The sequence below is a fragment of the Nyctereutes procyonoides genome, unplaced genomic scaffold (assembly GCF_905146905.1).
Source record: "Nyctereutes procyonoides isolate TBG_1078 unplaced genomic scaffold, NYPRO_anot_genome, whole genome shotgun sequence".
NCBI classification, from domain to species: Eukaryota; Metazoa; Chordata; class Mammalia; order Carnivora; family Canidae; genus Nyctereutes; species Nyctereutes procyonoides.
In genome coordinates, this window is record NW_026575146.1 from 72,020,121 (window position 1) to 72,032,022 (window position 11,902).

General features: G+C 48.0%; 1 protein-coding gene across 2 annotated transcripts; it reads left to right on the plus strand.

Moving 5' to 3' along the window:
* Positions 1-2,524: 2,524 nt before the first annotated feature.
* KLK7 (kallikrein related peptidase 7) lies at positions 2,525-6,314 on the plus strand. 2 transcript variants are annotated; one of them, XM_055311905.1, is made up of 6 exons: positions 2,525-2,618; positions 2,990-3,122; positions 3,579-3,738; positions 3,897-4,144; positions 4,351-4,487; positions 6,026-6,314. In XM_055311905.1, the coding sequence occupies exons 2-6, from the start codon at positions 3,050-3,052 to the stop codon at positions 6,179-6,181; spliced, it is 774 nt and encodes a 257-aa protein (XP_055167880.1). In that variant the 5' UTR covers positions 2,525-2,618; positions 2,990-3,049; the 3' UTR covers positions 6,182-6,314. The 2 variants fall into 2 exon arrangements, with proteins under 2 accessions (XP_055167880.1, XP_055167879.1); XM_055311904.1 differs by having other exon boundaries at positions 2,545-2,640.
* Positions 6,315-11,902: the final 5,588 nt, after the last annotated feature.

The window sequence follows — 11,902 nt, forward strand, 5'->3', positions numbered from 1 at the left end:
AAAAAAAAAAGAATTGGGTTTGGGTTCATGGTTTAGGATCAGATTTGAATTTAATGTTGAAATCTGAGTAAGGGGGGATCCCTGGGTGGCGCAATGGTTTGGTGCCTGCCTTTGGCCCAGGGTGCGATCCTGGAGACCCGGGATCGAATCCCACGTCGGGCTCCCGGTGCATGAAGCCTGCTTCTCCCTCTGCCTATGTCTCTGCCTCTCTCTCTCTCTCTCTCTGTATGACTATCATAAATAAATAATTTTTTAAAAAAAAGAAAAAAAGAAATCTGAGTAAGGAAGATTTTGGCTCTAGGAACCAAACACTCCAAATCACGTAGGAAACCTGAAGAAGTCACAAGATGAAGAGGCACCATAGTTGGTTAATTCACTGGCTCAAATACATTACCAAAGACCCCAGTTATCTCCATCTCTCTGTTTGGCCTTCCTCACTGTTCTGGCGTGACCTATCAGCCACTTTGCTCCATGGTTCCAGGAGGGCTGCCACAGTTCCACAATTTATATCTGGGACATCATCTGGCAGAATAAAAGAGAGCTCTTCAGGTGTCTTTTGAAAACAAGACAAGAGTGTTCCCCAGAAGTGACCCAATGATCTTCCTCTCTCTCCTTATTGGCCAGAATGGCCTCTCATGTCCATTTCCTTTTTTTTTAAGATTTTTATTTATTCATGAGACACACACACACACACACACAGAGAGAGAGAGAGAGAGAGAGAGAGAGAGAGAGAGGCAGAGACACAGGCAGAGGGAGAAGCAGACTCCATCTCCATGCAGGGAGCCCGACGTGGGGCTCGATCCCGGGTCTCCAGGATCACACCCTGGCGTGAAGGTGGCGCTAAACCGCTGAGCCACCTGGGCTGCCCCTCATGTCCATTTCTATACCAGTCACTGGCAAGCAGAATAAAGGTTTCACATTTGGTGCAGTAAAGCTTATAGTCATGATAAGGACAAAAGATTATCCAAGAGAAATCAGGGTGCTCATAGAAAGGCAGAAAGAGTGAATGCTTGGGTAGGTAACAATAATGCCTATTATGGGTCATATTAGGGGACAAAGGTAGAACTGACTAGGGTCAGCTTTGAGATAAGATTTGGGCTGATAGCTGAAGGACCAATTACATTTTGGAGGTCTGATTTAGAAGTTAGGTTAATTCCACTTTTAGGAATTTGCCTTCAAGTAAAAATCAGACAATGTCACATTTTACTCAAAGTGAAAGCCAAAGTCCTACATTGGTCTTCAAGATTCTATATCATTTGAGTCCTGTTATGGATCTAATCTCACAGCCTGATCTTGTCTCTCTTGCTCATTCAGCTCCACTCAAAATGTCTTCCCTGTCTTTCCCTGAAAATTCTAGTCACACCCCTTGCCTAATTCACCTCCTCATTTGCTCTGCCTGGAACCCACAACCAACAAGTAGCTACATGGATCCATTCATCACATCCTTCAAGATTTTGCTCAAATGTCACCTTCACGTGGAGCCTTTCCAATCATCGTTCCAGAGTATAATAATCCCAGGGATCTCTGAGAGTGGAGGGAACCAATAACTCCCTATCCCTCTTTCCACTTTTATTATTCTCCATGGCACTTACCACCACCTAACAGACAATATATTTTATGTACTTATTTGTGTATTCATTGTCTTCACTCACTAAGAGAGCCTTTGTGAAGGAATTTTTGTCTACTTTGTTGACCACTGTGTCCTCAGGAGCAAAACAGTTTCTGGCAGAGTAGATGCTCAGTGAATATTTTAACGAACACAGGAGCAAAGATGAATGTACAAAGAAGTTCATTCCTGCATTATTACAATGAAAACTATCCAAATATACACCAAATTTGAAACGCATTATGTAAATCATGGTTCAACCACAGAATAGAGTACTATGCAACCCTCAGGAAGGAGAAGGAAATTATCTAAATATACTAAGAGGAAAAATTGTTCAAGGTATTTTACAGAGGAAAAAAGAAGTTATATCACATAATGCTTAAGTACAGAGTATTTTGTTACAAATACATAATATGATAGAAATCTGTGTATAATATGAGAACTCTGGCTGAATTGGTAACAGTGAGCATTTAGTAGAGTGGGATTAGAGAAAGCACTCTCTTTTTAATTTATATCCCTGTATCAGGGCTGGGAGTGGGTTCAGGTTCAAAGACATCATCAGGATCTAGCCTGGACAAATTTCCACAAGCTGGTCAGAATTAGAATGAGGACAAGAAAATGGCCCCAGAGGAGGCTATTCCCTGAGCTGGGCAGTTCCTTGACTCCTGCTCCAGCCGCCCCCCTCAGAGCCAACACCTGGTCTCTCCTGCAGGAGCCACCCAGGATTTAGGGCCAGAATGGGCGGGGCGAACTAGCTGGGTACCGCCCGACCCTGGCCTGGAGAGGGAGGGTGGAGAAAGAATTGAGTGCGGCCAATTGCTTTAGGGGCCTCGGGGCTTGAGATAAGTGCGAACACAGGATGGGGGCGTCCCAGAGCCGGCTCCGCCTGCACCCCAGGGCCCTGGGGGCGGGCGCGGGGGTGGAGGTGGTATAAGAGGGCCGCCCTGCACAGGGCTGGACACGTTAGTATCCCAACGAGACTGAAGCCGAGATCTCATCAGACCCTCCGGAGGTGAGAAGAGGCCTCATTTCGGGTAGGGGATGAGGCTGGCTGGACAGCTGACTCCTGCTTCTAAGGGGAGGGGGTGCTTAGAATCCTGGTTCTGAGAGATAAGGGGTTGGAGGTCTGGAATTTGGGATCTGTTAGGGAAAAAAAGGAACCGAGGATCTAGACTTGCTGATGAGGAGGGATGGGAACTAGATTCCTGGGTCCCAAGGGGAAGGGAGGTTTGGAGGCTTGGCCTCCTGGGTATGAGTTGGGGAGGAGCTGGGATTTGGGCTCCTTGGGTCTGAAGTAGGAAGGGCTGGGGCCCAGATCCCTGGGTGTGCTGGAGGAATCTGGGGGCTTGGACTCCTGTTTCTCGAACTCTTTGTCCTTCCCAGCTCAGCAGAAGAGACCCTTGCTCTGCCTGGCAGCCCCGGGAGAGGCTCAGAGTGGCCACCATGGCAGGATCCCTTCTCTTGCCCCTGCAGATCCTACTACTGTCCTTAGTCCTGGGATCTGCTGGACAAGAAGGTGAGGGCTGGACTGGGAGATCTGACCTCACCCTGGGGCCTTCCACTGTCTCCACTGACCCTTGCCAGAGCCCCCATTCTCCAAGGACTTCCTGGGTCAGGACCTTCCTCCTGCAGCAGCTTCCTCCCATGGAGGACAAGACTCTTGTACCTCCTGCTCCCTATCTTCCTGCTTCTTTCTGACTCCTGGGGTCTCTGTGCCCTCCGGGCCATCTCCAGCACTCAGTGTTGCTCCTATCAGCTTGCCTCCAGACAAGATGTTCTTCCCCGGTTTATGAGCAGGCTCCCTCCATCTCTCTTCACCTCCATGTCCTGCTTTCTCTGCACTGTTCCCTGTTTCTGCCTCTGCATTTCTCAGTCTCTCTCTCTTTCCATCTTTCCCTCTAAATCCATCGACTTCTTCTTCAGCTCCCTTAATGCTTGTTACCCATGTTTTCCTCTCTGTCTCTCTATCCAGCCCAAGGTGACAAGAGTGGAGAGAAGATTATTGAAGGAGTCCCATGTACAAGAGGCTCCCACCCCTGGCAGGTGGCCCTGCTCAAGGGCACTCAACTCCACTGTGGAGGTGTGCTGCTCAATGAGCAGTGGGTGCTCACTGCCGCCCACTGCATGATGAGGTATGTGGCAGGGACACTGCAGCTCTCTTTCGGGGTCTCTGTCCCCTCTCTCTCTGGTCTCTGTTCCCCCCTCTCTGGGACTCTGTCCCCCTCCCTGGAGTCCCTGTCCTTTCTCCCAATCATAGCGTTTCTCTCTGAGTGTCATGCTCTTCCCCCAGTGAATACAACGTGCACATGGGCAGCGATCAGCTGAGTGATAAGAGAGCCCAGAAGATCCGGGCCACAAGGTCATTCCGCCACCCTGGCTATTCCACTCAGACCCACGTTAATGACCTCATGCTTGTGAAGCTAAGTAAACAAGCCAGGTTATCATCGAGAGTGAAGAAAGTCAACCTTCCCTCTCGCTGTGAACCCCCTGGGACCACATGCACCGTTTCTGGCTGGGGTACCACCACCAGCCCCGATGGTGAGCTGCCTCCAGGACCCAAGAGCCCTGGCTCCCGACTCCTCCCTCAGCCCCTGGAAACCAGGAGTCCGAGAATCAGACCCCATTTCATGACTTGAGAGCCTCCAGCCCCCTCTTCCTTAGGGGTTCAAGGCTTTTCCTCTCTTCATCAGCACTCAGGGGGCCGCAGGCCCAGGCCTCTGACTGACCACCCTTCTCCCCACCAGTGACCTTTCCATCAAAGCTCATGTGCACGGATGTCAAGCTCATCTCCTCCCAGGACTGCAAGAAGGTTTACAAGGACCTTCTGGGAAAATCCATGTTGTGTGCTGGCATCCCCAACTCCAAGACCAACGCCTGCAATGTGAGATTCCACCCATCCCCAACTGAGTACCCCTGTCTTTCCCTCCAACCAGTGTCTGTGCACCTGACCCTGTTGCTGAGCATTGCCTTGTACCCCATCTCACCTCCAAGTCCTGTTCTCCTAAGCTCTCTCTACCCTGTCCTCTGCCTGGGGCAGTAGTGGGAGCCCAGGAGGCAGCACGGCCCTGGCAATGGGGCAGAATGGCAGTGGGAAAGATGGGGTTGGGACAGGCAGAAGGTGAGTAAGGCACTGGCTTCAAGCCCAAACTTCAAGTGGGTGCTAAGATAAATCATATTCTACTAATGCAACATTTTTAAAAATTAAGGCCCATGCAAAAAGTCCATGATGAACAAAGTATCAGAATTTTCAACAAAGAGCCATAAGCCTTACTGAATTCTTCATTTGCCTTGGGCTACAGTAATGGTGCAGCGCAGTGTTCTACTGACGCTGTCTTTATCTAAAGTTGGGATACATGCTCATCATGAACTTTTTCATACTAAATTTTATTTTTTTCAAGCACTACATTAGAATACTATTTATTGCCATTATTGGGACTTTGTGCCTGGAGCTAATGTCCCCTCCACCTTATCCCAGTCCTGATTTTGGGAAGAAACTATCTCTGCCCTTCCTCTTTATTACCCCTTCCCCACCTCTTTAACCTCCTCTCTGTATCTGAATTACATGGTCTTCCTCTCTCTCTCTGTAGGATCTCTCTCTCTCTATTTGCCCCTGTCTCTACCTGTGTCCATCTCTGCTCCTTCCCCACCCTCTGCATTTCTGCTTCTCTGTCCCCTTCTTCCTTCTGCCTTCTTCTCTCCATCCTTCTTTCAGTACCCCCACTCTCTTTGTTCACATCTGCACCTTCAGCTTTCAGGGGAAGTGAGATGGTGTGTGTTAGAGATGGGGTGGGTGGGACAGAGATGTATGTCCTAGAGAATGGGTGGAGGGGGTCCCCTTGTTCCCTAGTGAGGGCTGGCTTCATGAGTATGCAAACTGTGCAACGGCACAGGGCTTCACACAGTCGGGAGAGTCCCACACTTGGTTTAACACACTTCTTTTGCTATCTTGAATCTCTTAATAAGTTTTGAACAGGGAGGCCACATATTTATTTTGCACTAAAGTCTTTGAATTATGTCACTGGTCCTGCCTCTGCTTTCCAGGGCCACTCTGTCCCCCTTTCTTGCTCAAGGGGCATGTACCCATTCTCTGGAGATAACACTCTTTCTTCCTCTGGCATGGTGCAGGTCCTCAAAGGCAGAAAGTAAATGGGGCTCGGACCCCCTGGAAGCTCCAACCCTTCCCAGTGATTGGTCCCACTGGCTGGGGCTCAAGCCAATGCCTTCAGAGAATCAAGTTGTTCTCTCCATGATAGCACTAATTCCTGCTCTCCCATTGGTCCTCAGAGACCATGAGTCTCTTCACATTGACCAGGATTGAAGTCCATGGTTGGACAGAACAAAGATGTGGGAACTGAAAACCGTGGACATGTCAGTGGTGGTTTCTCTGAAACTAAAGCTAATCTGCTCTTTCTTCTCCAGGGTGACTCAGGGGGACCACTGATGTGCAAAGGTGCCCTGCAAGGCCTGGTGTCCTGGGGAACTTTCCCTTGTGGCCAACCCAATGACCCAGGTGTCTATACCCAAGTCTGCAAGTACACCAACTGGATAAAAGAGACCATGAGAAAGCATCGCTAATCTCTGCATACCTCCCATCTTTCCATCCATATACCCTCAACAAGAAATTCACAGAAATAAGGATGTTATGAACTGTAGTCAATTTGACTTTACCTTTTCCTCAAAGACATATTAAAGCCTCGACAATAGGCCACATGTGTAAACCTATCAAGTAAGCAAAGACCTAAAACTGACATGAAACACAAGAGTCTCAGTGCTGGTAGACACAGTGAGACCAGCACTCTCAACCAGTGGAACTGAATCCATCCACTTATCCTCTATTTGGAAGAACTCTCGGCAGTTTGGCAAGGTGGATTGAGATCCTTATTTACTGCTGTTCACTCTGTGATTCTAGTTGAGGAAGATATTACTCACACACACACACACACACACACACACACACAAAATCCAAAGTGTGGAGCAAGGTTTGAATTCATCACATTATTTATCATAGAAAAACAGTGGAAACACTGAACATGTCCCAAATTAGTAGATTGTGTACATAACAATAGGCTTGTTTGGGGACAAGGATATTAGGAAGCTATTAAGGATAATAACCTTGCAGAATTGTTAACGTTATGCAAGAATGTGCTATATGATGGAACATGAAAAAAGAAAGATACAAACATATGTTTGACTCTAGCTGTGTAAAATGAAACATTTGCAGAATAAAGTATGAAAAGCCATGTACTAACTGCATGCGGTGGTAGTCATGGGTACCTCTTTCATTTATATTTCTTTAGATGTGCACTTTTGTAACTTTATAACAAAGGTGGAAAAGCTCTGAAGATCTAAGACTTCAGAGGAGGAACCCTTAAGAGAGGGAGAGACATCTGATTTTGAGCCCTGGCCCTGTCCCCTGCTTAGTGACCTGTTTCTTTCTTTTCTTTTTTTTTTTTTTATGATAGTCATACAGAGAGAGAGAGAGGCAGAGACACAGGCAGAGGGAGAAGCAGGCTCCATGCACCAGGAGCCTGATGTGAGATTCGATCCCGGGTCTCCAGGATCGCGCCCTGGGCCAAAGGCAGGCGCCAAATCGCTGCGCCACCCAGGGATCCCTAGTGACCTGTTTCTATCCATTTCGCAGATTTCAGTTTTCTTTATCTGTAAAATGAGTTGGAGAGAGGAAGAGAAGGTCCAGGGGAATAAGGAAGGATGGAGGGAGGAGAGAATAAGCCTGCTTCACTGGCAGTGAAAAAGGGTGTGAAAGTATTCCTGAGTATTTCAAAGATGGAAAATCAGGAAAGAGGGATGTTTTCAGAAAAGATAGGGCTGGCAGGTAGATAGGACACCAGGGTCCCAGGGGAGCCCACCCAGAGTGAGCAACCAGCATCCTGTGTGCCAGAGGAAGAGGGAGATGGGAATCTGGGTTGGTGGGCTACTATTCTCAAAAAAAGCAGGGACATCTGGAAGGGAGGAGGGAGGAGTCCCTGTGACTCAAAGTCTGGCCATGCCCTTGGCCTTCTGCCATCAAAGACTCCCTGGGCAGTCACACCTCAGACGCTGCTGACAGAGGGTTCCTCTCCAGCCCAGGGCTCAACCTCCTGCCTGTCTTTCCAGTTTCTCCCCTAGAATTCTCAGCTAATGTCCTCCAGATCCTTCCTCTCCCCATATCATCTCCCTAGCAAGTCTCTCCTAGCCGCTGCCCCCCCTTACACCTCCACCCTTCCCCATATTGCAAAAATCATGCAGCCATCAACTTCCTGCTCACAGGAGGCTAAGCCTCTTCCTAGTACAAAACACAGAGGTCTAGACCCCCAGCTCCTCCTCCCTCAGACCTAAGCCACCCCTGCCTCCAGCACCTCCCCTCTCAGACTCAGATGTCCAGACCCCTGGCCCTCGTGCCTCTGGATCAGTGTCAAGCTTCAGGTATGTTAAGGGTTTTTGGCCACCCATCTCCATGAAAATCCAATCTTCCCCCTCAATTTTCAATCTAAAGTTTGAAAAAGGAATGAAACATTGCAGTTGTACTAAGTCAGACTGGAGATACCTGGCCCTGCCTCTTGGCAGTTCCTGTATAAAGTCTGGAGGTGGGTTTGTTTGCAATGACTTGAGATAGTACTCTCTTTTTTTTTTAAGACTTATTTATTTATTTGAGGGAGGAGAAGGGGCAGAGGGAGAGGAGAGAGAATCTCAGGCAAACTCCCCACTGAGCACAGAGGCTGATGATCCTGAGATCATGACCTGAGCCCAAACCAAAAGTCAGATGCTTAGCCAACTGAGCCATCCAGGCGCCCTGAGATAGCACTTTTGTTGGATTTTTAAAAATAACTTCCTTTCTCTTTGGGCAGACAGCACAACATAGTATCAAAGGCACTTATTTTTAGATTTCTGCCCCAGTTCAGGTGCTTGTAAGCTATTTGCACATTACTTCCCCATCTCCCTTCCTCCATCCTTGAAGTGAGAGAAATAACAACTACTTCCCAAGTCTGTTATGAGGATTAAATAAATTTAATACTCAGAAAGTGCTAGAACATTGCCTGACACAGGATAAGCCTTCAGTGAGCGTATGTTTTTATTGTCTGTGATTTCCGGTACTTTTGCCCACTTACACTCTCACAAAATGTTTTCTTTTTATTAAGATTTTATTTATTTATTTGAGAGAGAGATTATGAACAGGAGGAGGGGCAGAAGGAGAGGGAGAAGCAGACTCCAGACTCCTCTCACTGAGCAGGGAGCCTGACACAGGGCTTGACCCTAAGACCCCAAAAGCATGACCTGAGCTGAAAGCAGACACTACTGATTGAGCCACCCAGGCACCCCTCACAAAGTTTTCTTTTTTAAAGATTTTATTTATTATTTATTTATTTATTTTAAAGATTTTATTCATTTATTCATGAGAGAGACACACAGAGAGAGGCAGAGACACAGGCAGAGAAGCAGGCTCCATGCAAGGAGCCTGATGTGGGACTTGAACCAGGGAATCTGGGATCACGCCCTGAGCCAAAGGCAGGTGCTCAACTGCTGAGCCACCCAGGCATCCCTAAAGATTTTATTTATTTATTTATGCATTTATTTATTTATGAGAGACACAGAGAGGCAGAGAGAGAAGCAGGCTCCCTGCAGGGACCCCTATGTGGGACTCAATCCCAGGATCCTGGGATCATTCCCTGAGCTGAACACAGATGCTCAACCACTGAGCAACCAGGCGTCCCTCACAAAGTTTTCTTATAATACATTTTCTTTATTGAAGACTTTTGTGGAACATGTCAATTTTGGGGAAAATATTCCAGAAATAATAATGTGTGGCACATAGGAGGGCAAAACCTTAAAGGTCCCTGGCAAATATCTGCAGATGGGGACTTCATTCTCTCTCTTAGAGGTTCTTAGAGGTGGAGTTCTCCACCACCTATCACATCCTTCTTTTCCTACCAGGTTCTCAACTCCTCCCAAACTCTCCAATCACCTGTTGTGCTAAGGGACATCTGGTGGGAGCACCAAAAGATGGGCCATGTCCACCTCCATGTTGGAAGCTGACTTCCAATCCAAAAGGTCCCACCATTTCCTGGGTGTTGGATGTTGAGCAATTAACTTCCTTCTCTGAGTCTCAGTTTTCTTTTTCGTAAAATGGGAGTGGGTGTAATGAAGACATTTAGTCATTTGGTCAACATTTCCTAAGGCTTCCTCTGGGTTAGGTCCCGTGAGGGCACACAGGGGTGAGTCAGCTTCAGTGCCTGCCCTCAAGGAGCTCACAGTTCAGTGGCCAAGACAGATGTGGATCTAAATGTTCACGATCCAGGGTGACTTCAGGGATGCACCTGCTCTGGGAAACTAGATGAGAGAGTGACTAACCCAACTGCAGGGGGTAAAAAGTTGGATGGTGTTCAAGGGAAGGCTTCCAGAAGGAGACAATGTCTAAGCAAAGACTCGAAGGACACGTTGTGGTCAGGAGAAGGTGAGAAGAGCATTTGAATAGGGGGAATAGCATGGATGAGGCTTAGAGGTGAGAGAGAGCAATCTTCACGGCTGGAGCACAAGACCCATGGGCAGAGCGGGGCATGCAATGTGGTAGCCACTCACCATGGTGGCTCCTGATTTGTGAAATGTGGCAAGTTCCAAGTGAGATGTGCTGTAAGTGGAAGACACATCGGGCTCTAAACACTATGCAAAAAATAAGAAGACAAACTATCTTTAAAATGTTCTTATCTTAGGGCGCCTGGGTGACTCAGGTGATGAGTCCAGAGTCCTGGGATCGAGCCCTGCATCAGGCTCCCTGCTCCATGGGGAGCCTGCTTCTCCCTCTCCCTCTGCAGTTCTAACTGCTCGTGTTTTTCTCTCTTTCAGATTAATAAATAAAATCTTTAAATAATAATAATAATTTAAAAGTAAATGAAATGTTCTTATTTTAATTTCACATTGCAATTTTGGATATATTGGGCTACATGAAATACTAAAATGAACTCCTAACTCTTTTTGCTATTTTTATTATTTTTAAAAGATTTTATTTATTTATTCATGAGAGGCACACACAGAGAGAAAGAGAGGCAGAGACACAGGCAGAGGGAGAAGCAGGTTCCCGAGGCAGACTCTATCCCAGGACCCCAAGATCACGACCTGAGCCGAAGGCAGATGCTCAACCACTGAGGCACCCAAGTGCCCCTATTATTATTATTTTTAAGTAGGCTCCATACCCAGCATGGAGGCTCAACATGGAGCTTGAACTCACAACCCTGAGATCAAGACCTGAGCTGAGATCACAAGTCAGATGCTTGACTGACTGAGCCACCCGGGCATCCCATCTTTTTATTATTTAAAAAAAATTGTAGGGATCCCTGGGTGGCGCAGCGGTTTGGGACCTGCCTTTGGCCCGGGGCGCGATCCTGGAGACCCGGGATCGAATCCCACGTCGGGCTCCCGGTGCATGGAGCCTGCTTCTCCCTCTGCCTATGTCTCTGCCTCTCTCTCTCTCTCTCTGTGGGTGTGACTATCATGAATAAATAAAAAAAAAATTTAAAAAAATTGTGGCTACTAGAAATTTAACAGTGCATGTGTACTTGGCAATATATTTCTTTTGACCAGTGATGCTGCGGATGCTGAAGGTCTTCCAACAGCTGGCTGAGGGGCTGGGACTTTGTCTCAGGGGTGAGAGGGTAGCCAGGGCAGGGCTATGAGCAAGAGAAAAGCAGCTCCAGGTGCGGGAAGACCCCTCTGAGGTCAGGTGAGGGCTACAGAGGAGGGAGAAGAGCCCAGGATGATGGTCATGTGGGAGAGGAGTGGGTCTGAGTTGCGTTTAGGGTCATGGGGACAGAGAGGAGGGGACCTACAGAGAAAGGAGGTCATGGGCCGGGCTGCAAGAGACCCAGCCTGGTGTCTGGGAAGATGGTGAGTTCTGAGAAGGTGCCTAGTTCAGTAGGGCAGTGAGTGTGAAGGGCCTGGGGGAGTTGGGGGCAGGGCAGCAGCCCAAGAGCATGTGGAATGCCAAATACTGATTTGCATCCCCCAGTGTCAGGCCAGAGCTGGTGCTGAGGTGGACATTACCAATATCAATTGTCCTTCTGTCCAGTGACTTCCTTGCATTTTCCTCATGCCCCACAACCATCACATCCATCCTCATCTCCCTCCACACACCTGGCCACCATACACCAGACCTTCTTGCCCTGCTTCTCCTGATTGACACCCAACACTGGGCCCAACTTTATAGCACCTCCTCAAATCCCCCTGGGTCCCTCCAGAGCTGCTGGAGCCCCCATTTCACACTTCCAAATCACTCTCAAGTTTTCTTGCATTCCTGCTTATTTCCAA

What these genes read in the sequence shown, in the direction of transcription:
- KLK7 (XM_055311905.1), top strand. Translation starts at nt 3,050, where the DNA reads ATGGCAGGATCCCTTCTCTTGCCCCTGCAGATCCTACTACTGTCCTTA. An exon ending in GCCGCCCACTGCATGATGAG is followed by an intron (nt 3,739 to 3,896) that starts GTATGTGGCAGG and finishes CTCTTCCCCCAG; the next exon opens with TGAATACAACGTGCACATGG. An exon ending in CCAAGACCAACGCCTGCAAT is followed by an intron (nt 4,488 to 6,025) that starts GTGAGATTCCAC and finishes TTTCTTCTCCAG; the next exon opens with GGTGACTCAGGGGGACCACT.